The sequence below is a fragment of the Numenius arquata genome, chromosome 8 (genome assembly GCF_964106895.1).
Source record: "Numenius arquata chromosome 8, bNumArq3.hap1.1, whole genome shotgun sequence".
Taxonomy (NCBI): Eukaryota; Metazoa; Chordata; class Aves; order Charadriiformes; family Scolopacidae; genus Numenius; species Numenius arquata.
The window spans coordinates 43,806,278-43,832,880 of NC_133583.1; the positions used below are offsets into that span (position 1 = coordinate 43,806,278).

General features: G+C 41.5%; 1 protein-coding gene across 1 annotated transcript in view; it reads left to right on the plus strand.

The window, feature by feature from the left end:
• The window catches only part of TGFBR3 (transforming growth factor beta receptor 3), a 126,281-nt gene that overhangs the window by 46,105 nt on the left and 53,573 nt on the right, over positions 1-26,603 (plus strand). The window contains exons 3-4 of the mRNA XM_074151792.1: positions 5,893-6,077; positions 25,260-25,397. Of these exons, the coding sequence (XP_074007893.1) occupies positions 5,893-6,077; positions 25,260-25,397 (323 nt within the window). The remainder of the gene's footprint in view (positions 1-5,892; positions 6,078-25,259; positions 25,398-26,603) is intronic.

The window sequence follows — 26,603 nt, forward strand, 5'->3', positions numbered from 1 at the left end:
TCCTCTGTGCCACTGCCTCTCATCACAAACCAGCTGTGATATTTCCTACTATCTCATCTTGTCTTTTCTGTCTCTCAGAACTCAAGGCTGCTTGCCAGAATTGACTGATCCTGAGCGGGGATGTCTTACTCAAGTGCTTGCTTAGGAGTGTGAAGCTGTTTTTCATGGTCATCTGCAGTAAAAGCTGCTCTTTGTATTAATGGTGGAGGTTGTCTATTATCCTCTACACCAGGAATCTGGCTTCCCAGGTGGTCTTCTGTGAAGGGGTGCACAGGAAGGAACTTAGTTGTTGTTACAGAGCCACCCGTACTAAATAGGTAGTAACAATTTGTGTTTTCTCTTTGAGTGACAGGCATCTGTAGATTCTTATTTTACTCAATCCATGAGAACAATTTTTTGGTATAAATGCTTCCCTCGGTGAGAAACCCTTTATAAGAAGGTTGTGTGGGTGGTAACAATAACTCCACGTGGAGCAGTGGCCCTTGACCCATGCACTTGTATCTGTAGAAGTGAGTGGTGAAGGTTATAGGAGCAAGGTATTACTAAGTCTGCTCAAGTGCTCTGCAGTGAATCTTAAGCTTTTCAGTTCAAGAGAAAATGGCCTCCTCTCCTTATTTTTATAGAACCCAGTTGTTATTCAAAAGTACGTTTCAGGATCCTGTCTCTTTTCTTCCTCCTTGTTCCGGCCATCATTGTCACTAGCTGATGAAAAAAAATGCCCTTAAATTAACCTTCTTCAAAGGAACTTTTGTGAAAGTCTGTCATTTGGGCATAATGAAATCTCTGCTTGGATAGTCAGCCTCCTCTAAGACTTGCTTTTCAGTGTACAAAGTAATGAATTCTAGCAGGATCTGCAGTAATTTATATTACTTTGTACCTGACAGCACAGAGATCCCTCGTGTTCCTCAAGTCTGGATTTTGAATTTTTGTCTTTATGTATAATGACTAGATTTGTGTCGTTCCCTCATTCAAAAATCAATTAGAATAAATCTGTCCTTCTTCTAAGGAGTGTTATGTCCCATTGGTGTGGCTTGTATCCTCTGCCGTGGCGTACAGGAACCATGCTAATGTGCCGTGGAGCCCCCAGCACAGATTCACTCAATTTACAGGAGCTGGTCACACTTTTCAGCTGACAACACTGTAGAAATCTCCATGGAAATACAACAGAAAGTATATTAGCCTTTACTATTTGAATAAAATCCATCACAATTATGAGTTGGTCTTGGGTTGTTGTATGAACCCCTTTAGTGTCGTACTCCCATTTCTGCTACTTTCTTACAGCAGAACACATGTTACTCATTAGTAGCATGGATGATATGGGAAACAGGAATGTTGAAATTGTATTGAATATGTTCCAGATGTTAGTATCAAACAAGGTTGGGTCTGCATTAAGATTTCCTTTAAAATATTCTTATTAATTGGAAGTGGAAAATAATTCAATACTAAACGATTCTCTAGAATTCTAAGTTCACTAATAATTCTCCATTGTAAAACACGTACATAATAAGCGGTCCTTATGAAACTGTCTAACCTGCTTTCCATCTTGAGAAGGCTTTGCAGGCATTAAGCAACTAAATTTTGATGTGGTAAGATCCAGGATTTGCTAACAAGGTTAAATGGACTCACGGGCCAAAGTTAAACAAAAGCCCAGCGATGGCCGTGCTTGCACAGCGACCTTCTCAGCAGAGAAGGGACTAAAGGCTTGGACCAGCCCTAGGATTTATGAACTGGAAGATACTTTTCACTCTTTAAGTGCCATTTGATGGGGATGAGATGCAAGAGAGTATCTGTACATGTTTGGAGCTGATGAGGCAATCTTGGCATGTTAATTGGATGAACTGGCTCTTAAGCAATGATGATGGTGAATTTTGGCAGGATGTTGGCATTGCTGACGCAGGGGAGGTCAGCAGGAGCGGGGTTGGGGCTGGAGCGGGAAGCTGGTGAGCCTGGTCCGGGCGTTTGTGCAGGGCAGAGCAGCAGAACAGTAAAGCCCAGGCAGGATGAGGCTGCGGTTTCATGTTGGCTTTCAAATACGAGCAGGCGGTCCAGAGGTGATAAACTATCAGATTAGTAGTGTCACAGAAAGGGCTTTCTGTGTGTTTTTTTTCAGAGTGGTAACTATGCAGTTTGTAGGATTTAGGGAAGTAACTAGCTTTCTAGTCAGAGGAAGGTGGCAGAAGGAAGATAAGCAGGCAGGGTCTGTGAGGGAGCCAAAAAGGGTGAGAGCCGCTAATTTGGAAAGAGAACGAGGACTGCTCTCGCTGCTCTCACCGGAGTGACAGTGCCTCAGAGTGGCACCTGCCTGTCTTCGACTGGGACATATCTGCAGGTGCGGTAGGAAGAAATGTTGTTAATGAATATTTAGTGAATAGCTCAGGTGGCGCTGGGGTGCGTGCTGTGTAAGAGTAGGCTAAAATACAGCATCAATGGAGAGAAGGTGGCAGAAGGGACTGTCTTGTGCCATGTACAGGCTGAGCATCAGTGGACTTTGTGATCTAGAAGTAAGTTTTCCTCTCGCTGGGCAGTAGTTCCAGGCATGCAGGCGTACGCTGGGCATGGCACTACACCCACTTTAGTGGTTGGGCAGATATGTGAATTTCAGTGCACAAAGATTGCTGTCTGGTACTGCCAGCACATTTTAGAGAAATAATGTTCATGATAGTCTTGAGTTCCTAGGAAGGGTAGTATGGGCCTGGGACATAGCTTCACAGGTACCTATGTGAAACTCGGCAAAAATGCAACTTTTTACCTGCATTTACCTCACCTCTGTTATTTACTCCACCATCGTTTCTTTATATGGGCAGTCTTTTACAGCATATGTGGTCTGAATGCAGTGGAGCCAGCCTGCAGTAGATACCCTGATCATCGATTCAGATTTCAAGGGCTGCATCTCAGTCACTCATGAGGCTGGTCTGAATTCCCCCAAACCCTTGGTTTCTTCTGTTGAGCGGCTCAGAGCAACTCTGTGCATCCCTTCCTCCAGAACAGAGCTGACAGAGTGGCGTGCCCCAGGCTGGCGTCTGGACACCACGCAGCTGTACTGGTGTAAGAGCAGCCCCATGCCAGCAAGCCCTGCCTAAGAAGCCCTCCTTGGGACTAGTGCAGCTACGTGGGCTTGCTGCCAGCAGGGTGATGGGGTTTCGGCAGGAGATCTGGCCCCTGTCCAGCCGGGACGGCACGCAGGCAGAGCGGGCATGCCTCCGCCTGCCCTTCCCTGTGCAGATAAGCTCAGCTGCCCATGGTTATCCAGGATGTGAACTTCTGCTCCCTCTGGGAGTATTGCCATCCTGCACGTTGAGCAGAACAGAGGGCCCCGAGAGAAAGGCTTTCTTCAGGAGAAACTTCTTTACAGTTAGGGTGACAGAGCGCTGGAACAGGCTGCCCATGGAGGTCGTGGAGTCCCCTTCTCTGGAGATTTTCAAGACCCGCCTTGATGCAGTCCTGAGTAATGTGCTCTAGGCAATCCTGCTTTAGCAGGGGAGTTGGACTAGATGATGTCTAGAGGTCCCTTCCAACTCTGACAATTCTGTGATCTGTGATTCATTTGCACTTGAGGTGGCAGCGAGGGAGGCAGTTACGGACAGCCTGAACGTACCTGTCACTATCTGCTTCATGTGGATGAGCCCTTGTAGAAGTGAAGGGAGGGTCCAGGTGTCTTCTCTAATGTGGCAGATTTATACGCTATAAAGACCAGATGAAGGCTGGAGAGGAGGATTGGTAGATGTAGTGCATGGAAATGGGTGTTCACAAGGGAACCCATCTGTTGAGAGGGAGGTGTTAGCTCTTTCTCCTGAACCGTTGCTAAGGAAAGCACACGTTTTTGTCAGCAACTCCGTATCTGTCTTGTTCTCTGAGTCTTGCACCTTGTTCTTCATGTATGTGTTACGATAGAAGCATCTTAACAAATGTCAGCTTCATCTGGTCTGCAAGAAACAATTCAATGAAAGCGCTCCTTGGCTTTATGTTCCCCAGCCCAAGAAATGCTTGTGGAGCTTAGAAATGCTTTTTGTGCAGGTTGTATAATGCGGTCTGCTGCAGGATTTGCATGTCAGTGGCTGGGCTAATTGATTAGTAGGTTCTCTGATCTGCACTTGTACGTTAGGAAGGTGAGGCCTCTCTGCTGGTCGTGTTATCGTTACAAATTCTAAATATTTCTTCAACCGTTACAGAGGGCAACTTGTTCATAGGTTTTTAAACATTTTTTTAACTATCATTGCTTGGACTGGTCTCATTTTCTATGTATATTCTTAAAAAGGAATTTAAAAACCCCAAACAAATGAGCCTCAAATCCTCCAAGCTGGTGGTCAGTGCTGCTACCAAGCTCCTCAATTAGAGAGCAGAAAGTTTGTTTATCCTCTGTACCCCAGGCACAGGCACGCGTAATTTATGCCTTGAGCATTGCCTTTAACAAATATTCCTGTTCTGTGGGAGCTGGCGGGGTATGTGCTATGCACCGGTGGGTTTCAGGAGCGGCCCCTGTGGCAGGACAAGGCACGCGTGGCCTCAGGCACTGCGGAAACCTCCCTGTGCTCAGGGGCTTTGCTTGTTCCAGATAAAGTCTGTTTTAAGATGGGCTTTCTGACTTCTACATGGCCAGCTGCTAACTGTATCTTGAATGAACTGTCTTTTTAACCAGCAAAGTGTAGGTCAGTGCTAATATAATTAAACATATGCATACACCAAAGTCAAATGAACTTTAGTGCTACAATAGCTGGATGTAGACTTCACAAGACTAGACGATGCTCTGTCATTTGTTCAGTTGAGGATTTTCTTTCATTTTGGGCTCTTTTCGAAACAAGCATTTTACTTCAATTGCAGATGTACGTTATCTGAAAAAAAAAAAAATCATGCTTCTTGCTTATATTTCTCTTTTATGCCTTGCAGCCTGTGAGCTGACTGGTTCACGTGAGTGTAATTCTTATCTGAGTGACTTTGGTGCAAATTAGGGGTTAAGTCAATTGACGTTCTCCTGTGACCTTCTGAATCAAAAACATACTGTATCTGTTATGGTCAGGGGCGGGTTTGAGCCGTTTTGGAAAAGCAGGGCTGCTTTTCATAAATATTTGTCTTGCTTTAGTTTCCTGAGATATAGTTTAAATGTAAACTGCTCCGTATGTTACGGCTTTTGTGCTATCTGGCTACATCACATCACAGTGTCTCACGTACTATATAAGAGTATGGCACTACATCATGCTGTGGTGATTATTTGAAAGGGCGTACACTCTGTTTTGGACTAGATATCTGTTATCAGTGTAGATAATTGCTGTCAGACACAAAATAGACTCAGTAAACAAACATTTCATTTTATCATGTGACAGATGCCTGCTGTTTTGTACAGTGTATTTGAACGACGTTCACTATAAATCAGCACTGCTTCAAAAGCAATAAATTCAACTCGCCCAAATCCTTCCTGATGTAATTACTTTATATTAGAGATTAACTTTCCATTGTTTGTATATACATGATTGCATTTTTTCAATGTTTGGAGATAACAATGTTTGACATAAACAAATAATTCACATCTAAGATGAACCAATTCCTTCTACCGCTATCACTGCTTTGTTTTTTCTCCTTTGGGGTTTTTTTTTTTTCTGCTTTTATTTCTCTTATATCCTTGGTTTTCTCCCTGGTAAAGACAACACTACCTTCAATTTTGGAGTTCATACTTTAAATTTAGACTTTCAGAGAGGAATGAACCAACAAGTTAGCACATTCAGGAGAACTTAAAAAGGCAACAGAAATAAATGCCTTCATTTTGTGGATAATGGACATGAAGCCTGTGCTTGTGTTCCCGTGGGTATTGTGACCAAAAGGATGACCGTTATTTTGACAGGTGTAATCTGTGTATTGCTTTTTTCTCCGAATGATGTGCATCTCTGTCTTCCTCTGCAGGTCCTGTGCCTAGGAATGAATGCGTCTTATCGCCTGTTAACAATTCGCACCCAGTCCAGGCCTTGTTGGAGAGTTTTACAGTCTTATCCGGCTGTGCAAGCCGAGGCACAACAGGCCTGCCCCAAGAGGTGCACGTCCTCAATCTCAGAAATCCTGAGGAGGGTCTTGGCCATCATGAAAGAGAGGTAAAGGAGAAATTACTTTTCGTCCAGATCCCTGGCTACAAGTGTGTCTGTAAATGGGGTGGTTCTACATTAATTTGCTGAATAAAGTTATTACTGAATTGTGACCAGAAAGACTACAAAGCAGCATGCGCAATTTGCGTCAATACTGTCCACCTATGCTTTGCGTGTCGCATGAGTAAACCACTTCCATACCCAGCCACTCTCCATCACCTTTCACAACCACAAAGTATACTTTAAAAAGGTGGCGGGGTGGGCAAAGGAAATAAGAAACAGATTTAGATCTACAAGAGGCCTTTACAGAACTGACTGTCTTCAAAAGCAGATCGTTTACCTAAATGTGTTGTAAATTAACATGAATACCTTTGGATCCCTGCCATGACCACTATAAACAAATATTTAAGTTCAGATTCTTTTACCCCTGTAATACACCCTTAATGTTTCACTGAGGGGGAGCTGCTGTACAGAAAGCAAGTGTTGCTGACTATGGTAGTACTGAAGTACAGTCCAATTACTTGTTTATGTACGTTGCACTTACAGGGACTGGCAAGAACTTGAGCTGCTCTGAAAGCAACAGCACAAGAAGAAAATTTTTGATGTTAAGTTGTGCAGTACTGTTGTTTACTCTCAAACACATCAAAACAGAGTGCTGAAGTGAAAAGAAAACATTGCATGCCATGACAGCTGAGCTTCTTAGTTCATGTTCTTACAGTATTACACACACAAATCCTTAGTACTGCATCCTCTGAGAGCAACATGCGTGTACACAATTAGCAGAATTTGTAATGAAAGAACAATGATGATGATCTAGCAGGCGGAAGCTTAGAAAAAGAGGGTCTAAGTCTGTGCTGAAAGAACTTTTAAGTGGAGTCTTTGATAGCTATTTAAATAAAGGCAGATACTCTTGGCCATAATCAAAGTCTTTCCACTGACTTCAATAGCAGCCTTTGTTGGGTTTGTGGTGTGTTCAGCTCAATGTGTATTGTATGCATCCATGAAATTTCAGCTGTTGTGTTCATTTTCAGTATATACACTGTCTGAAATGTCTACTGTATGATGAAAAAATTATTTACTGTTTTTTTCAGTAGGTTTCTTATTGGCTCCCCTTAATCAAAAAAGTCAGGCCTTCTTCAGTTCAACTGTCACAAAACACAAAAATTCCACCTTTTTTTTTTTTTTTCTTTCCTTTCCTGTGGGGCTGTGAATGAGGAATAGAGATTTTTATATTTGTTTTGGTTTGGATTATCTTGTTTTTTAAAGCCTTTCAAAGTTTGCCAGGCACAGGTTTATCAGCCTGATGAGTATACTGTGTATGCCTGAAAAAAGTGTTGGTACAATCAGTTATCTGGGCATGAAAACCAAGATGTAGTTGAAATCTCTCCTCCTCTTCTCCTCCTTTTTTTTTTTTTTCCTTTGGTGTAACACAATTTTCTTGGGAAAACTAAACAGCCTTATGTGATTCTGCTATGCATTTGTCAGTGCCTCTGTTATCACCCAGGAACCTTTGAATCCATTGGCAAGACATGGACAAATTTGTTATAAGGGGTAGATCTCACAAGGTAATCACAACTTTTGTTGAAAATGGGCAGAAGAGTGCCCTTGCTTTGGGGACGTGGTATAACAGGAATTTGTAACTTCTTAGTTACTCGGGTGTTCCCCAGAGATGGGATGAAGCAGGCTACAAGCTGGATCTTGTACCTCCCGAGAGACTGGAATGAATCAACTGCAAAGCGCACATTTGCATAAAACCAAATTTCCCTCTGATTTGACGCTTCTACAACTACTTGCATAACAGTGCAGCTTCTGCAGTACTGTGTGTGCACACACAACAAGACTGGAGTCATGCGTGCATGAAGTTGCAGGCTGTGCCACTACTGTCTAATCATCTTGACAGAACTATAGAAGATTTAAGTTTTGGGCTTTGAATAAAAATAGTTGCTGTCTAGCTAACTTTCTGCTGTCTAGCAGAAAGAGGCTGGTTATGCCTCCTTTAACGTGCTTATGGTAAGAAAGCAGTTTGCTCCAAGCTGTCTTTTCTGTGTACTTCTGTGGTATTCTGAAGTGTAGGGCACAGAATATATTTCACAATTTGTAGCCTTAGCCTCCTTCTCCCGTCTCCCAAACAGTTTCCAGTCACAGCCTGTGGAGATGGCTGCTCTACAAATGCACAGGAAGCTGGAGCAAGGCTTGCTGGCGACAGTGTCGAGCAAAAGAGTGTAAACAACTCGGAAAGATAGGATTTTACTTATAGGATCAGACTCGGAAAACAAAGCAGAGCAAATGTTATCTTTTCTATTATTGTGAAAACCAACTCCAAGTGGCCTTTTGTCTTAAAGTAGAATGTACCCATCACCTCAAATTACATTAGTTTGATTTACCAGCCGAGGTATTTCCTGTTGCCTGCAAATGCTGATAGCAAAGGTAGAGATTTGTTTGTCATACAGTATTTCCAGTATACTCCAGAATAAAACCAGTATTTTTGTTTGACAGTACATTAGTTAGATTCAGCAGCCTCGAAAGCATGTTTAAAATAAATCATGCATTCATTCAGAGGTTGACTGAAGTTCTGATGACATGGAATGCAAGATTGAAAATCTTTAACTGAAGGCTTGGTTTGGGGAAGGAGGTCGGGTTTTGTTTTGTTTTTAACCTGCCCTGTGCTAGATGCTGCTAAATTACACATTCCTTACTTGCTGGGAGGAGTGTAAACTTCCCCTAGCAAATTCCTTGGAGAGCTCATGTATTAAACATACTTTGTGCAGTTATCCTGGTTCTCATAAATATGCAACATACGTGTATGTGTTAATTTAACTTATTTTGACACTCATGTAGAATATACAGACAACAAGTATTTGCAAATTTAAACATAGGAGAGGTGGCTGATGTGGGGGGAGGGCATGGCAGGGGCATGTGTTCCTCCTGTAACACATGCAGGCTTTTCTGTAATAATTAGTGAGGTTTGGGTGCTTTTTCTTCCCTGTAAACAGGGGAAAAAAAAAAAAAAAAGGTGGACTGGAAATATATGGGATTATGTATTCTGAACAAACTTTGCAAAACTAAATTGGTAATTTAGTGCTTTCAAGTTAAGGCTGAAATCTGGTAAATATAAGGGCACATCGTGAAATGCTGTAATTGTATTTGTGATCTTCAAGGAATTTGTTTGTATTTCACTTTGTTAATCCCTCTTGGGGTGACATCTCATTTGTTGAGACCGTGAAGACACTTTCTTCAAGTAAAAACCCCCAAAGTTCCAATCTTTTTCAGGTATTTCTTAGAAATTTCTTTTATCACAATTCATATTGGCCATGCTTTATCATAGGAAATAGAATACGGGTGCATGTAATAGCCACAAGTGTTTATATTGAACTTGGCATGAAAAATGCAAGCCTTTTTTGTTTGTTTTATTTGATCAAATATTCCTGGGGAAGTGAGTGCAATGTGTGCATTTCTGTGCTGATCTGGGTCTCAGCTGAAAGCCAGGAACTACTGAACTCTTGCAATAACTTCCTCTTCGTCTTTGGGCATCTTCTCTGCTTCACTTTACCAGTTTTTAGAAAGGAGATAGTTGCTTTCTCATGAAGGTGCTTGTTCTGAGAAAGAATTGTTTGTGGTGGCACTTGGAAACTCTGGAGATTTGCACCAGAGAAATGTGTTTAGAAAAATGTAAAAATTACTTTAAGATGAAAGTCACTCCTTAGATAGGTGTATTACCAAGTCCTAAATTAGTAGAGGATTCTTTTATTATACCTGTCAGTTGAATTTCCCTGAACTGCTTCAGGCATGCAGCCACAATTGAAATAGCTAAAGAGGGAGCAGGGGCATATAAAATTAATCTCGTGTGACTACTTAGGATTGAATAGATGTGAATACATGGAACCAGAGCTCCTGGCAATGGATTCACTATTGTTTTCATTGACATCCTCATCCTCAATAGCTTTAAGATGTTATGCCTGATACAGTTGTTTAACATGTGTTATGTGAAATGAAGGCAGGAAAATCAAGGACTCATCTTTATTTTTACAATTTTGAGTAATGCCACTGAGACCGTAATAATTTGACAGACTTTTCCCCCACAGTTTAATCAGTGTTACTTGGCAACAATTTCATAATAAAAAATATTTTCCTTTGAGATCCAACCTGATACTAAAATGCCTGTTAGTTCCCGTGGAGCAGCCTAATTATAATAGCCAGATACTTACTAGTGACGTATCTCAGGTTCCTGAGCTGACCCACTTAAAAGCGATAACATGATGGGCAAAATTATTTAAGGCCAATATTTAAGTACTTTCTGAAAAAATCCTCTAAGTTGTAAAAATGGGACAGGAAAAGACTCTGAAAGTCACCTGATAATGTATTTCTACATCCTGATCTTTGCAGTGCATCCTGAATTCAGGATAATTCTTCTATGTCACAATGGCTTTGTAGTTTAGGACTATGAAGATCTGGGCAATGAGGGTGATGAAAACCTGGTTCATTTTGCCTGTTTTTCTACATATTTACTGTATTTCCCTATGTGTTCATTTTAGCTGTTTTCAAAAGTTTACCACTACAACAGCCTTACCCAAGGCTATGTCAGGGAAAAAATGTTTTGTTTCATGCTCAGGCATCCAGAGATCTGGGGATAGCCTTGAGATACAGCTGTGATAAAGGGGCCACTCTCTAAGCGTGGTTTAAACATGCTGACCTCCTGCACCAGAGCCATGGTCAGAGGGGGCCTGGAGGTCTTGTGCCAACAGCAGGCAGGAAGGGAATTCAAGGTTTGTTATTTGACGGCTGGAGTTAGTGAGGTTCTTGTTACCTAGTTGTTTGCTTGATTCCATTTTATTTATTCCTTCCTCTAAAAGTGCATTTGTTAAAACAAGTTTCCATTTGGTACCAATCAAATGTCCACTAAGGCTGTTGTCTGAGACTTCAAGATCTCACATATAGTAAAAATAAGGTCAGCTTCTTTTCTCTTGTGGCTTTTTAGTGCTGAGCTTGGTGTCAGCTTGACCAGCTGCTCTAAAACTTAAAAGACAGACTAGTCTTATTTCAGTTTTTGAAGCACCCTGAGCTTGGAGATGTTTGTAGTGGAGATGCTTGCTCTTTCTGGGGATGGAGAAGTCTGAGGTGAGACTTCAGATGACAGGACCGATAATTTGGTGGCAAAGGATCTCATTCTAAATGTGAGAAGGTAAACTCTAAAAAGAGGACTACAATGTGGGAAAGGTTTGGTGAAAGTCTGGGCTGATCTCATCCAGCTCCAAGGGTCAACCAACAAGAGAGTGTCTCTCAGGAAAGATTGTCTTTCTCACTTGGAGCCTGACACCCTAAGTCATGTAGCCAGCCAGTTCAGTATTGGGAGTTGATAGACTCCAGAGTAGTTTGGGAAGTGACTCCTGCCATTTAGGAAGTTCTTGCCCCAAGTTCCTGCACTTGACTTTGCAGTTTTGCTGCGACATGTATGCCACGCTTTCCTCACACTGGCTTCCCCAGCTTCAGCGGGGCTGTAGATCTTTCTTGGCCCAACGTTACCAAGAAGCAGTATTTACTTTTGTACTGCATGCTTTTATGGGCCGCTGTGGACACTTTAAAATACTATCTCTGGGTCTGGATGGGTGCATAATATTCAAATTTTCCACAGCACTTGGTTGGCTTCAACGTCATACACGCAGGCCAGCTCTCCCGTTATGCTGAGCCCATTGAGATGAGCCTGATCACTTTCACCCTGTTAGTGCTTATTCCTTGATCTGTGGCTCACAAAGTCATGCAGAGACAATGTTATCAGTCCAGCCAGGACAGGACCTGCAGAGTGGCAGTGGAAAATGAGTTTGGCCACCTGCAAATGTCTCTGTCGGGCTTAAGGTTGACTGCTGCTTTTTATCACAATCTTCTTTCACAACGTTTTGCATACCGCTTGTAAGAGTGAGGGAAAGGGCCCATATCAGAAGATGGAGACCGGGAAGCCCAGATGAATTACTACTTCCACCAGTGCTCTGTGCCAGTGAGGTCTTGGAGTCAAGTTGTGAGCGACGCTGTGGCAGACGTACTCCAGGAACACCCTGTATTTGTTGCTTGGAAAGCAGTAGTTCCTCATCACACGCATCTCTTGACCCTGGGTGTTTTCCAAAGCTTGCCCACAGCCTGTGGTAGCTCCCCTGGCTCACCAGGGTGGTTTCCCAGGCTGCTGTTACTCCCATCCCCAAAGCCCTGCCCAAGAGCCCTGTTTGGGCTGCCAGACCACTGAACTGAATCAGAAGTGAAGCATACAATAGACCTGATAAAGCCTTAAAGATACGGACAGTGTGCTCCACAGAAATTGTAATCGTTCGATGTCTTTCTCAGATGATGCCATGCCTAATGAAAGCTGCAACTCCCATGCAGCTAGTACATTAAAATGACACTGATGTCTTAATTGCCTTGATTGATGGACACTGCATTGCCATGTTTTGCCACCCCAGTCTCCGTTTCTTAAAGAGCCCTCACAACCCTCTTCCTCCTCTTCTCTTCATCTGTACTTTGAAGCATATGCGCTTGCATAAAATCCAGCCTTTTTTAATGTGGCTTTTTCATCTTGTTTGCTCTGGACTGCAGTCTTTCTGGGTTGTTTTCAGCCAGCTCAGGATTTGCTGGTCACTGGATTTGGCAATCGTTCCAAGTTCTGCCCACCAGAACCGCCAGAGGAAGTCATGTCTCTGCCAGAAGAGGCTGTTTGTGCAGGGCCTGCTGTCCTGCAGGAGCATGGCTTGATGTGCGTCTACCCTTAAAGAGGCAGCAGTGACTTCTGATGACTTGGAAAGTGCTGTGCAAACCCTCGGTGTTTTCCGAGGTTTTTAGAAACGGGACTGTTTGCTGTGCACAGAAAGCGAGAGCTGCTCTCAGTTTCAGAGAGCTGTGTGGAACGGCGCCTGAAGCCATGCCGGGGCCCACCACAGAAGGCTAAAGGGTTCCAAAGAAAAAAATGTCAGAATGACTTTTCTGATCGCTCAGATTTTTCAGTTCTGCTGACTGCTATTTAAAATGACCTGTTGGAAGCTGAAAATTGGCCTCTCTTGTTTTCCTCTGCTGCGAGTGCCCGCAGGTACTGATGTGCTGCTGCAGGACTGTAGAGAGAATGGGGCAGCTGCTGCTGTGGTCTTTACTGGACGGACACTTCTTCTTCCCTCTCTGTTGCTCATGTGTGTGTAAGCACGCTGTGCCCATGTGCTCACACGTTCTTTCAGGCAGATGCATGTGTTTTGAGTTTGATCATAAGCTGTGATTCACATTCCTGGTTTCCAGTTCCCTCCTCAAAGCTTCTGTCTGACATGCCTTGGAGTATTTATAAGTTACTGCTTTGTCTATAGTTACTTTCCCTAAGAAAAGATAATTAAGGAAGTGATGACGTTTCCAGGAGTCCATTCATATCACAAACTTGACGGGCAGGTTCCAGTGTAGCTATGGGCTCTTAACGTGTGTGCGTATGTGTGTATGAAATGTTGGAGCAACACTTCTCCTGAGTGGTCATGTTAGTGTTGTTCTCTGGAGTGTCTGTTTGAACAAAAAGCTGAAATTAATGAAGTTGTTCTCCTGCAACCTCCCAGCATCGGGGAAAATTTCCAGCATAAATTGTGTGGAGCTGCTTGTGCCTGACAGCTACGCTCCTGTATCAGATGAAAAAGTAAAACCTTGCAATGGCAAGATGAACAAGTGCTTTAATTATTTTGGTTTTTTGTTTAATGCAGATCATGCTTTTACTAACACTTATCATATACTCAGGTTCGTGTTTCTCTAGAAGAGTATCTTATTTTCCTTGTGAAACATAAGCAGAGTACTTCTACGGTAGTAGAACTTGCTATTTTAAAGGAGAAGATGCAAAAATAGCACCACCGTGAGGTACAAACATCTGAAACTTAAATTGCTTGAAAAACTTTGATGGAATTATAGGTAATTTATAGCTGATAGTGTCTCTTTAACTATTACCATAGCAATTTATAATAGAGAAATATTTTTATCATGATTTGAGCTCATGTCAGATGTGATAAACGTGATGCTGGCAGTAGTTATTGTCTCTAGATGAGAGGTAATAGTTGGTGATGACCCAAATCTCATCAGTGAGGGAAAAGTACTAAAATCTGTCACCTTTCTGGAGATAACGGGCATTCTCTAACCCTGAAGAATGGTTGAAGTCTGGCTCACTCTGCTGTCATCACCCAAGGAAACAGTCTTCATTTCTTCTGCGTGGACACGATCTGCTAGTGCGTGTAAATACGTAAGTGAAGTTTTGAGGCCTGTTGTGAAATGTGACTTTGTATGACCTTAGTTTTGCCGAAAAGCACAGTGGCACTTACCTTTTCAGAATAGACCATTGGAACATGCCTTCTTTCCTCCTGATTTAGTTTCACGTGATACTTGCAATGAGATAAATTAGACACTGAAAACGCACCTGAAGCTACATGGAAAAATATCTCATGCAAGGAGCAGCAGACTATTCTTACACTGTTAGCTGGAAAGCAAGTCAGTGTTTTCTTCAGTAAATCTGTTTTCAAGCAAGAATCAGCAAGACAGTGCAGATAAGAAGTGTATGGAATGGCATCATTGTGCAAGAAAATACTTGCATGACAGCCTCAGTAATGTCTTCTGCAGGATTTTGTCAGTTTTCATGGCTTTGATTCTGCAAGTGTATACAGATGTGAGTAGTCTCACTTATATGGGTAGGCCTGATTAAATAGAAAATTTTGTTCCTTAGAGGTTTGGTGGTTTTTTCCCATGTAGTCAGTGTCATAAACTCATTCTTTGAAATATTCCCAAAATACCATTTTGTTTGTACAAAGAGTAAAAGTTCTGATTATTTTTATTTTGAAGTTTGAAAATAGAAAAATTTTGGGAAGAATGAAGACCTGCTCCAGGGCAGTAGAGAGCCAATGTATTGGTTACAGTTACTTTTAACCTTCTGAAAGCAGTTTCCTTTCTATTTAATCTCTAATACCATTTGCTGAGCGTATGTATTACAGACGCACACTTGCACCAACTGTTACTCAGGCTGGTGGGTTGCTGACAATAAAGTAAACAAAACTGTTTCCTAAATCTGGTGCTGCTGCTTAGGTTTTCAGTTTTTTATGACTCATGCACACACGCTGTTCTTTATCCTGGCTCAGAAAGCAAGAATTTAGTTTTACATGTCCAATAAAAATGTGAACTCCACATTTTACACTTCCCTATGTGACTGTGCCTCTCTAAAAGACACCTGTAGAATGATGTTTCTGTTTTCCAGTCATCTGGATTCATGTGTGGTCTGGCTGCAAAACCTTTGAGGAGCAAATTTCAAATAGCATAACCCTTTGTCCTGCGGTCTTCCCATCATCTATTTCATGTTTGTTTGTAATCTTTTCTTGCTATGTGAAGCCCCATTGTCTCAGCCTCTTCCCCTTCCACACCTGCAGCTTTGGAAACAGTGCAAAGCATCTGTTCAGGATTTACCCTGAGATTTGGAAATTCTGTATTCAGATTCCAGTTTTGCCATGATGTTCTTATGACACTGCGTGCTACATTATATCTGCATGGTGTTTTGCAGTTGCGATGACCTATGAACTTGCTGTGTCTACCGTCAGAGCCTGGTAGAGATGAGACAGTGCTAATGCTGATCTCTGAACCCACAGATAGTATTGTACTGAGCTGTGACTAATAAGACCTGTTGAGAGGCAAGATGTATCAATACTATAGTGGTACGTTAATGGAGCTATGTAATTTCTGGTTGGGTGGCTAGTATCTATCTAACTTGCTGAAAATACAGGCATCAGAAACTTGTGTTTACCTGGAAAAGTTGGATAGATTTGCTCATGATATCCCAAATGCATTTAAGGAAAATGGTCCTGGCAAAACTCTGTCATCTATCTTTTATCTGTCAGTTTAAGAAGCGTTTTCTTTGGGACAGAGGCTGCTTTTTAGTATGTACTCTTATATCATCCAACATAGTAGTGATTCCCCCTCCACCTTTGTTTTTTAAGGGCATTGGGCCCTGTGAAAAACCACAACTAGTTTAGGGATGGAAAAAGGGAAGAGGAGTATAAAATTAAACTTAATTTGCAGCCCAACTGATTCCCCAAAGGAAAGTTTAGTTCTGCAATGTATGTACAATTGCAGAATAGAATATTGTCTGGGAAAGTGTTTCCTTTCCACATGAGTATTCTACCTTAATTGTTAAAGTAAAACTTGAAGTCTTATGTGGTACTGCTTTGTGAATAAGCCACCTAACGACAGTAGGGGAGATGCCGTACTTGTGGCTTACAGGAATGGATCCTGTGCCCTTAAATATATCTAAAGCCAACAAGAAATTTTCCCACAAAATGTATAAAAGGAGAACTTTCCCCTTAGGATTCATTATACGGCATGTGAACAGTATTGACATCTACTGATTTATGTAAAGCTGAGCGAAACATCGTGTTTTTGGGTCTCAAGTGCTGGGAAGCCTGACTGCTTTGTGGAAGGGCAGATGGCACAAATGGTTTCACTTAATCTTTGGGAGCCTGAGTGTCTAGTTCGGGTCACAGGGGGAATGGTCAAAGTGGTCCCAGCCTTGCACTAGTGGGCACGGGCTTTCCATTGAACAAAGCCTGGGGCTGGTAGCCATGGGCAGTGCTTGCTCTGCATGTGCCCAGAGCGGGGATAGCATATGAAGATTAGATTTGGTTGGCAGAGCTGAGCAGAGATGCTTCTGCAGAAGCCGTCTGCTTGCTTTGCTGCAGCCAGAAGTTCTTGAAAAACCTTATTTTTTCAGGAGAACTCTGGTTCTCCAAACTATATAAAGCATGAGATGACTCTGAACACATAAAAACTGGATTGAAATATCTATGCACAGGGAAAGTTGGATTTTCTATTATTTAGGTAAATGAAGCTAAAGTAGTCAGTTTACATGTGTATGATCTCTATGTAAAGTTTCTCAGTAAACTCTTTGGGTTATACTTTTAAGATCATTGTTACAGAAGTAGCTTCTCTCAGTTTAGGTATGACTTATGCTAATACAGGTTCTGAAATAGCTCTCCTGATACAAAGCCTCAAGTATTTTCACTTTTATTGTTCTTGCACTGTGAAAAGAATGCCACTTTCTAGTGCAAATAGGATTTCAATAACTGTCCTGCCTGTTTGCCAAGTTATTTGTATCAGGAATAGCTTTGGTCCTAATTTTTTTATTACCTGGGTATTTGCATAAATGATTAGTTTCTAGCATAACATGATCGCATTTGCCAGCTCCAGCTTAAAATAACAACTTTGGAACACTAGAAATGAACTGGCTACATTTTTGTCTGAAGATACACTCAGATGTGACTGAACTGTGGGCAGAAATGGTCCAGCATTTTCATGGTAAGAAGCCCAATTTTGTAATGTCTGCTCGTGTCAGAACTTTCTGATGCTGTGTGAGCTGTGGTGCTTTCTGAATGGGCACTTCAGCCACTGCATTTCTAGTAAGAACTTACCAGCACAGTTGCCTGCTCTTGGAATTTTGAGGAGAAATTATGTGCAGTACAACATCAGTTATGAACCAGATACAAATGACACTGCTGCCAGGTAGTGAGCAGTATGTTTAGTGCCGTACAGCATGCCACTGTACTATACTGTACTCATCTTACACAATATATTTGATAGTGCTACATTTTACTCACAACTTGCTTTTTTAGTCTGTTGTCTGGAGCAGCTGAATTAAGAATCTGTATGAGGAGATCTAAATGTGCTGTCATTCCATCCTGTTACATGGATCCTCAGCTTGGTCATTTAATATTTTGGGCTAGAAAGGTACCAGACTTTAGACTGGAGGGAGAACTACAGATAATATTTGAATACACTGCAGCCTCTTCGGCTTTTGTTCTAATGCACTCTCTTTCATCAGTCTGTCAGATACAGCTACTGTGTCAGTGGATGGGCAGGTCAGTTTTCAAGCTGGTTCTGAAGGTAAACCTGAGGTCTTTGTTAAAGACAGTATCTGTATTTGAGTACATTGCTTTGCTCTGATGTAACAGGGGCCGAGTGCAGGGGTGATGCTCTGTCCTCACTGAGGGTGAAGGGAGCTTTGCTTAGTTCTCCTCTTGAACATATGCCTTGGGGCTGCCATTTCTCCTCTGAATCATTAATAATGCATCTTCATGTAAAAGTTGCCTTCTGGGAACATCATGCATACTTCAGAATAGTTTATTAGTGGATACTGGTACTCTCATGTGGTGCAGGACTTGAATGTCTTGATTTGTAAACTCTTTGCGGAGAGAACTGTCTGTGTCTAGCACAGTGCACTCTGACCTTTAGCCCCTGTTGCAGGACAAATAGGGAAAAAAAAATCAAATAAAAGGAGTGAGTGTGATTTCAAACACCTTTTGGTCAGAGGTTTCTGGGAGTGCTTCATAATGAAGAGAGGGCAATAGGTCGTAGCTAACAGTTGGGTAGTCCTTATTAACCTTTCTGTTCTCTTGCCTTCTTTTCGATGGAGCCCAGTTTTCCACTCCGGTTGGTAGATCATAAGGGTCAGCAGATTGTGCAATAGTATTCTTTTTTTATAAGGTAATGTATGGGACCACATCAGTCTCTGGCTTAATGCCAGTAGCTTCAGTGGAGTTATGCCAGTGGTGAATCTTTCCCATGATTTTCACAGTTGAGCTATGACTGCTGTTTATAGTCGATCTGATTCTCTCTGTGGAGCGTGGGTGAGAAGGTCCATGCAATGCCAATCCATTTGCGACCATACATTTAAGAGAAAATAAGCAAAAGTTTGATTTTTCATATTAGTTAGTGTTTTAGTGTTTAGTGTTTAACATTTAGTGTTACCTGAGCCTTGGAAATAAACTTCAAGTCCTCCACGCACCTGGTAAATGCTACCACAGCTACCAGGTGCTCAGACCTGTTCCCTGAGGACTGAGTGAAAGAAAGAAAAAGGATTTTGCCTCCCCCTGTATTCCTTGTGCATTGCAGTCTCCCTGCCCTCTCCTGCCCCAGCAGCATCCTTTAGTGCTGGCCTGGCAGAGAGAAGAAAGCATGGTGTGTCTCAAGGATGGCATAGCTTCAAGTTCTGCAGGAGAAAAAGTGACTGTGTGTGGGTATGGGTGCTTGTTTTTAATGGCATTGTAATTTTCCTGGAGATATTTATTTCTCTGATCTTGTTCTGAAGATCTTCTGTCTCATTGCTGGGGTGAGTTTTCAAAAAAATAGGTGCTTGCCCTGAATGAGTAAGGAAGTCTACGTTGGAGAACCTTCCCAGAAGGGAAGCAGTGGGGTCTCACGTGCTGATAGGAACTTGCTTATACAATTGTTTGATTTAAGAGTGCAAATATTACCTTCAAGCAGTAACACCATGTGAACATATTTTGCATTTCTTGGAAAAACCAGCAAACTCTCGCTCAAAAACTGTTGGCTCCTGAACGCTGGACATTGCAATCTACTATAGCTGGCTGGTTATCAAATCTGTAACACAATACTCAATGAGGATAGGAAAAATACGAGGGAGGCGGGGAGGAGAAGTGTTCCATTTTGAATTCACAGTTCCTGCCTAAAGAATACACTTTTTCTTTACTGTCATCTTAAGAAGAAAAAAAAATGGCTTGGAGATCCTTTCTAAAACAACTGATAAACACATTTAAAAGTGGTGCAGTACTAGATCCCACCACTTGAGGTGGATTCATGGATTAATCATTGACTGGATTCTTTTATAGCCAATGTATTGACATATTTTTCAAGTGAATTTCAGTAGAAATTCTAAACCTCTTATATTGGATAATATACACTAATGAACTGTAAAGAGAAGTTTCTTCATATTAGTTTCTTTGACTGTTTTAATACCAGAATAATTTATGTCCTATAAATATTATATTAACAAAAAGAGTGAAAACACTTATAGAGGGCAGTGATATACATTTTTCAGATTTCTGTTCTAAATTTTGCCTTCTTTGTTCTAATTAAATGAATCTTTGCAGCTGAGTAATGAGTTAAGATGTCGTAAATCCATCTTTAGTGCATCACTTGTTAAGTCAGAAAATATGTTTATATGATCTGAGAGTTAAAATTCATTTTTTCTCTTCTCTGTTGGAGAACAGCTGCCCTAGCCTGGGCAGTGTAATTCAATACAACACAGCATATTTTGTCCTGGTTTATTAGCACAAATTCGTAATGCCTGTTTTGGAAAATGTGCTATGAACTTATCTAAAGGCCTTCACACTGGAATAGTTAATTCAACCTTACAAATCCTTGGCACTTGACTTTCATCTTTTTAGAACAAAACACAGAGTCTGTGATTTGATGCCTTGAAGTCAGCAAAACAAAATGGTACTTTAGCAGCAGTGTTTACTTTGATCAGTTTTCAGCATTTGTGCCCTTTCCTTTCACGTTGTACAAATTGCTTTACCAGAGTAACGGGGCAGGAGCCCATAGACTGTTTTTGTAGTTGGTTTCTGTGGTGATACTCAGCCTTCCATGAAACTGTGATCTCCGGGGACAGAGAAGCCTCTGCAGCCGCCTTAACCTTGCTGCTGCTAGAGACCTTAAAGGAACTCTGTGCAGACAGCGGTGACCAGCATGAATACATGCAAATATAGCTGGCTAAGTAATGCCAGCATAAGTTTGATAGACATGGCACCAATGAAATGTGGTATCTTTTAAAAGTCTTTATCTTATTTTTTTCATAGTTTTTATAGCATATATTGAAAAATAAAAATGCCTTCTAGCAAAAATGACAGAATTTCTCTGTGGTTGCACTTATACGCGTTGTTGTTGGTATGCTTTTAAAAAATGAATTTATAGGTTTCGTTGTAAGATTTTTAGAATAGCTTTAATCTTTAATTTTCACCTGTGACCAAGTTGTTGTACTCCTCACAAGTTAGTCAAGTATTGTTTGGAGGAGTGTGTGCCAAAGGAGGCCGCGAAGGGCAGACGTGAGTCTGGAAGAGGAGCTTGCTCTGACAAACAGCTGCTGAAGCTGAGAGGACCATTGCTGAGACACGTGTCCAGAAGGTCTGGTCTAACTCTTGATTGCACAATGTGGCTACGCAACAGCTCAGTGATCAAATGAGCCCTTCACTGGGAGCAAGGGATGTGTTGGACCACATCGACTTATTTTCCTGTACTGTTGTTATGCTGCTGTCTGCTTGGTTAATGTGCTGTCCCTTAATATGTTTTCAAAATAACATGGGCAGAGCAGTTTGCTTGAAATTCTTTCTAAGGACCAGGAAAAAATCTCCCATAATGGATACCACTGTTGTGTATCATTAAGCACAGATGATGATGGAGGCAATCATAAATATTAGGGGAGGGGGGGTGTAGTTATACTATGAGGAGACTGCTAATTTTGTGTGACTTCTCAGTGGGAACGGTCACATTCAGGCCAGACTACCCAGCTGCTCCTCAGCAGGGCGAGCTCTGAAGCAAAAAAGAATTGTGAAAAATATGATGACCAAGATCGTCCTGAGCAGTTGTTGAGCAGCTCTGTGGTTTGGTGTTTTATTTCAGTCTGGAAAACCAAGCTGGTACTGAGGACTCCGTTATGCCAAGAAGTATAGTGATAGGGAATATATATGCCAAGGAATATAGTGACAGAGGCTGCTGCAGAAGCATGCTCACTTTAACTATATTCCTTCTCAAGTTTTGGACTAGGAATATGAATTCCACATTATGTGTTTTGTTGTTGTCTTACTTATGAGCAAACTGAGGAGTGCAGTAATGCAAAATTGCATTTATTCTGAAAATTTTCACAGGAACACTTAATTTACTCATGAAAAATTAAGTGATTTTGTGTTGGAGTCCTGTAGCTTTTCTTAAGGATCAGTCTGCACTTTTCAGGCACAAACGTAGGAAAATTCCATTATGTGATATAACTTATCCTGCAGTTCCTGCCAAAGGGATGGATAGATATATCACCACTTCTGAATATGGCTCAAACTTTGTTGATTATTACCATACATGTATGGAAGTAATCATATATGCGTATATTATATACATATTTAATTTCCAAAGCCTAAAGGAATAGCAACTATGAAATCTGATAAATGCAGTTGCAAAGAGTCTCTGATTTTCTCACTAAGGTAGTATGATTGCTCTGTATGCTCTTTCATGTGACCAAACCAACAGGCAGAAATCTTCATGAAGTCTAAAACATCTGTCTTGTGTGATAGATGTTGGCTTTGAATAAGCTTGTCTGAGATCAGTTAAAACAGAGATACTTCTCCATTTCCCTACTACCCAAAGGACTTGGCCTAGCTGTTTCTGAGATGAAGTTTTCAGTGTGTTGTATTTCTTGTATCATTTCTGGTTTTAATAAATACCAGAGGTTTTAAATAGCAAAAATTTTTAAAATTTCTAGTAGGAGCCTCTTCTTTACATTGACTTGACACTATAATAAAAACACCACCGGGGTGCAAATCCAAGCTGAGTGCCCCTGTTGGCCAGTGTGAGAGGATTGTTACTGTTTTTCTATTCTTGGTTATTTAAGTACATAAACCTATATTATACCTCATTTCGTCAATATTTACATTGGTCTTTACTTTGGGAGCAGAAGAAACCAGTTATCATTGGGTGTGAAAATGTGGCTATGGATGCATCTTAAGAGTGGACGTGTTTAATAATTACTCCATTTAGTGTAGTACATTTTCCCTTTGACACTCTGAAATTTAGAGAGTTTAAAATTTAATGTACCTTATGCCATTTGGAGCTGAAAAAATCAGAATAAAATTGAACTCATACCAGATCAGGACTGCAAAAGATATAACTGGGCTACTTTGGTAAACTTAGATTACAGTCTTTTTATTTCTTAGTAAGAAAATGTAACTCCAGAACAAGGTGATTATATTTAATAGTTTAAACAGCTTATTACTAATTAGCTGTGATTACAGCTGAAAACCCCCAAGAATTAATGAAAGCTTTTTAATAGCTGTGAATTTAATAGCAGTTCTAAACACCTTTTTCTTTCCACTTTCACCTCTCCATTTCTAGACAGAACAACAAAGAGGGAGCCTTGTAAAACAAATTGTTGTATCTTCTCTCTTACTTTCACCTAACAGAAGTATTTTGGCTCTATAGGTTGATACCCTAAAGCAGTTTTTGTAGCTAAGATCATGACTGTTTGGCATTTGAAGTCTCAGTCATCCTGTTAGCATTCATAGTGCTGACACCCTGCAGTTTCCTAAAAGGAGGCATTTCATTCTTTTGAGGCAAAAAAATGGAGAGAAATTGGATTCCTGGGAGACACGGCAATCTATGGTAATTAATGTTTTCTTTTGGAAATGCATAAATACAACTAGGCCTCCTGCCGGGAAAGACCAAGCAGTGGTAAAGCTAAAGGTGAAAGGTGGTGGTGCCCAGCTTTCCTGCAGGCAGAGCTATCACTGCCCCTGGCTGCTGAAGAGAAGAGCTGCTCATTCTTTAAAGCAGTTTGGTTTTAGTACAAATACGGAATTATTCTTTTAATATCAGGTATTAAATAACTGTTCAACAAGTTTTAATCAAACATAACAAAGGTGAAGATACGGATGTTCTCAGTGCCCCCAGAGGTGTGCTTGTGGGGTTTGACATCTGCCTTGCTGTGGGGACTGGAGATACGTTCATTCAGTGGGTTTTAAGAATCTAGTAAATTCTGTTTGTAATCCTTTGCTTACAGATTGGTGTTGTAAGTAACTCAGCTAGTTGTTTGCCAGCTTTTCCTAAGTTCTTAAGTAGCTGAGAAAGGTCTCTGATATCTTCCAGGTGTCTGTCAGCCCTGAGGCCTAGCTTTGACTTTCACTTTACCGTGGTGAACTTTTTGCTTTGGGTGGGGAAAAAAAATAAAGAAAATAATTTTTGAAAAAAGGGAAGCTAACTTTTTTTTTTTAAATATTTTCAACAGTAATGTGTACCTAACATTCAGTTTGATCTCTTGCTTTCATCTAGTTAGTTTGCCAGATGAATCTGCATTTACTTTAATGGTAAACTAACTGACGCTTACCCCTAGAATAATGCAATAAACTATACGTAGTAGCTTTCATGTCTCAGATTTCCATTCAAATTCTCTAGCAGGAGACAAAATTCATTCTGAATTACCCGTATGCTCATTTCTGTGTGCCACCACTCAAATTAGTGGTTTTGTTCGTGTTTGCTCGGTCTATACCTTTTCTAGAAAGAGGCGTGATTCTCTGTCAGGGAACCCACCTGCCACTCACTGTTGTGAGACACTGGCTTGCCTACTTAGTCACAGAATCACAGAATATCTCAGTTGGAAGGGAGCCACCAAGATCATCAAGTCCAACTCCCTGCTCCTCGCAGCACCACCTAAAACTAAACCACATCACTAAGTGCATTGTCCAGGCGCTCCTTGAACTTGCACAATAAAGGTTTTTCCTTATAAAGCTGGATGAACTATCAAGCCAAATGCTGACTTCTTAAAAAGCTAATTAGATACTGCAAAACAACTATTATTTCAGTTACAAGTTATTATGTGCTAAAACCTGGCAGGCTATTCTCTGACGTGCATTTGGTTAGAGTTTTGCCCCCCATTGGCCCCTTTCTAGAAGGGCAGCACTGGGTTATGAGGAGCTGGACAGGAGGGGGCTTCCAGTGACCACAAACCGGTTGCTTAAAAATCACCTCTAACAGGTTGCCTCAATTCTGTGATGCCCACTTTCCTGGGATTATTTTCCCCATGTATCCTTTTAGTGCCTGAAGACAGGCATTTTCTTTCCCTAGTATATGTTAAAATTTCTGCTGGAATTCCTTCCATAAACTAGTGTAGTGCTTGCTTGTGTTTCTGGATTTGTTCCTCCTGGTTTTTGTTTGTTTGGTTTTATTTGTTTTGCAGGTTAGATTTATGCCCTAATAGCATCAGCAGATGAGGTTTATACTCTAAGCCAGCTTTGTAGGTTACCATCTAGAAACCAGAAATCGAGGTTTGCTTTGCAATTCTTTTTATCTCCTTGTTCTCCAACTCTCAGCTTAGTGGTTTGACCTTTTGCATAAGCTATTTTTCATCAGCGTTTGCCAAGGTTTTCTTAAACACTTTAGCAGTGCTTTGCAAGCGTAGAGTGCAAACGTTAACTATTTCATTCTTTATCTCTGCTCTGTTGACTGATTTTTTTGAAAGTAGATTAGTCTATAATCTTGGGTCAAGAGGTCTGAATGCTGGAAGCCGTAATATAATCATAAAAATGATCTTCAATTCATTGTTTCAAATTCCACTTTGGTTTTGAAACTTATAAGGGGGTATTAATGTATTTCTGTGTTTCTTTGCAGGTCACGTTACATTTGAATCCAATTTCATCAGTGCATATTCACCAGAAGCCTCTGGTGTTTCTGCTCAACTCTCCTTTGCCTTTGGTCTGGAAGCTAAAAACAGAAAGACTGGCACCTGGAATCCAAAGGGTTTTCTTTGTAAGTATACGCAGTCCTCTGGCCTGCTCTATATCATAGCTACTTGTCGCATAAGACATAGAATTAATGGCATTCATTTGGAAAGTTTTTAAACATACATTAAAAAAACCAACAAGTTAACAGGAGGTCAGGTTTCAGTGTGTGGCTCTGGGGAACAGTTAGGTGGCAGGGCAAAACACTTTGGAAAAAGTACCCAATTACTTGTTATGTGAATTCAAGGAAAAGAAACCAAACCTGCTTTTTCAGAATCTGCATATCACGTAGTTACACTAGCAGCCATTCCTGTTCATGGAATCATGGAATTGTCAGAGTTGAAAGGGACCTCTAGAGATCATCTAGCCCAACTCCCCAGAGCACGTCACTCAGGACTGCATCCAGGTGGGTCTTGAAACATCTCCAGAGAAGGGGACTTCACACCCTCCCTGGGCAGCCTGTTCCAGGGCTCTGTCACCCTCACCAGAAAGAAGTTTTTCCTCATGTTTAAATGGAACTTCCCATGTTCCAGCTTGTGCCCGTTGCCCCTCGTCCTATCGCTGGAAACCACTGAAAAGAGTCCGGCTCCATCTTCCTTCAACCCACCCTTTAGGTACTTGTAAACATAGATAAGGTCTCCCCTCAGCCTTCTCTTCTCCAGGCTAAAGAGTCCCAGCTCTCTCAGCCTTTCCTCGTAAGGGAGATGCTCCAATCCCTTAATCATCTTTGTTGCCCTTCGCTGGACTCTTTCCAGTAGTTCCCTGTCCCTCTTGAACTGGGGAGCCCAGAACTGGATGCAGTATTCCGGTTGTGGCCTCACCAGCGCAGAGTAGAGGGGGAGAATGACCTCCTTTGACCTACTGGCCACACTCTTCCCTATGCAGCCCAGGATTCCGTTTGCCCTCTTGGCAACAAGGGCACATTGCTGGCTCATGGAAAGTTTGCTACCCGCCAGGACTCCCAGATCCTTCTCCTCAGTAGTGCTTTCCAGAAGATCCATCCCTAACCTATATTGGTGCCTGGGTTCTTCCTCCCCAGGTGCAGGACCCTACATTTGCCCTTGTTGAACCTCATTAGGTTCTTCTCTGCCCACCTCTCCAGCCTGTTCAGGTCACACTGGACGGTTCAAAAAGCTGTGATGTTATAAGAGATTGCCAGTCTTGATTAGAAGTTTAATAGTACCATAATGCAAAAAGCCTCAAAGCAATGGGACATGTTATGGGTGGACGCTAG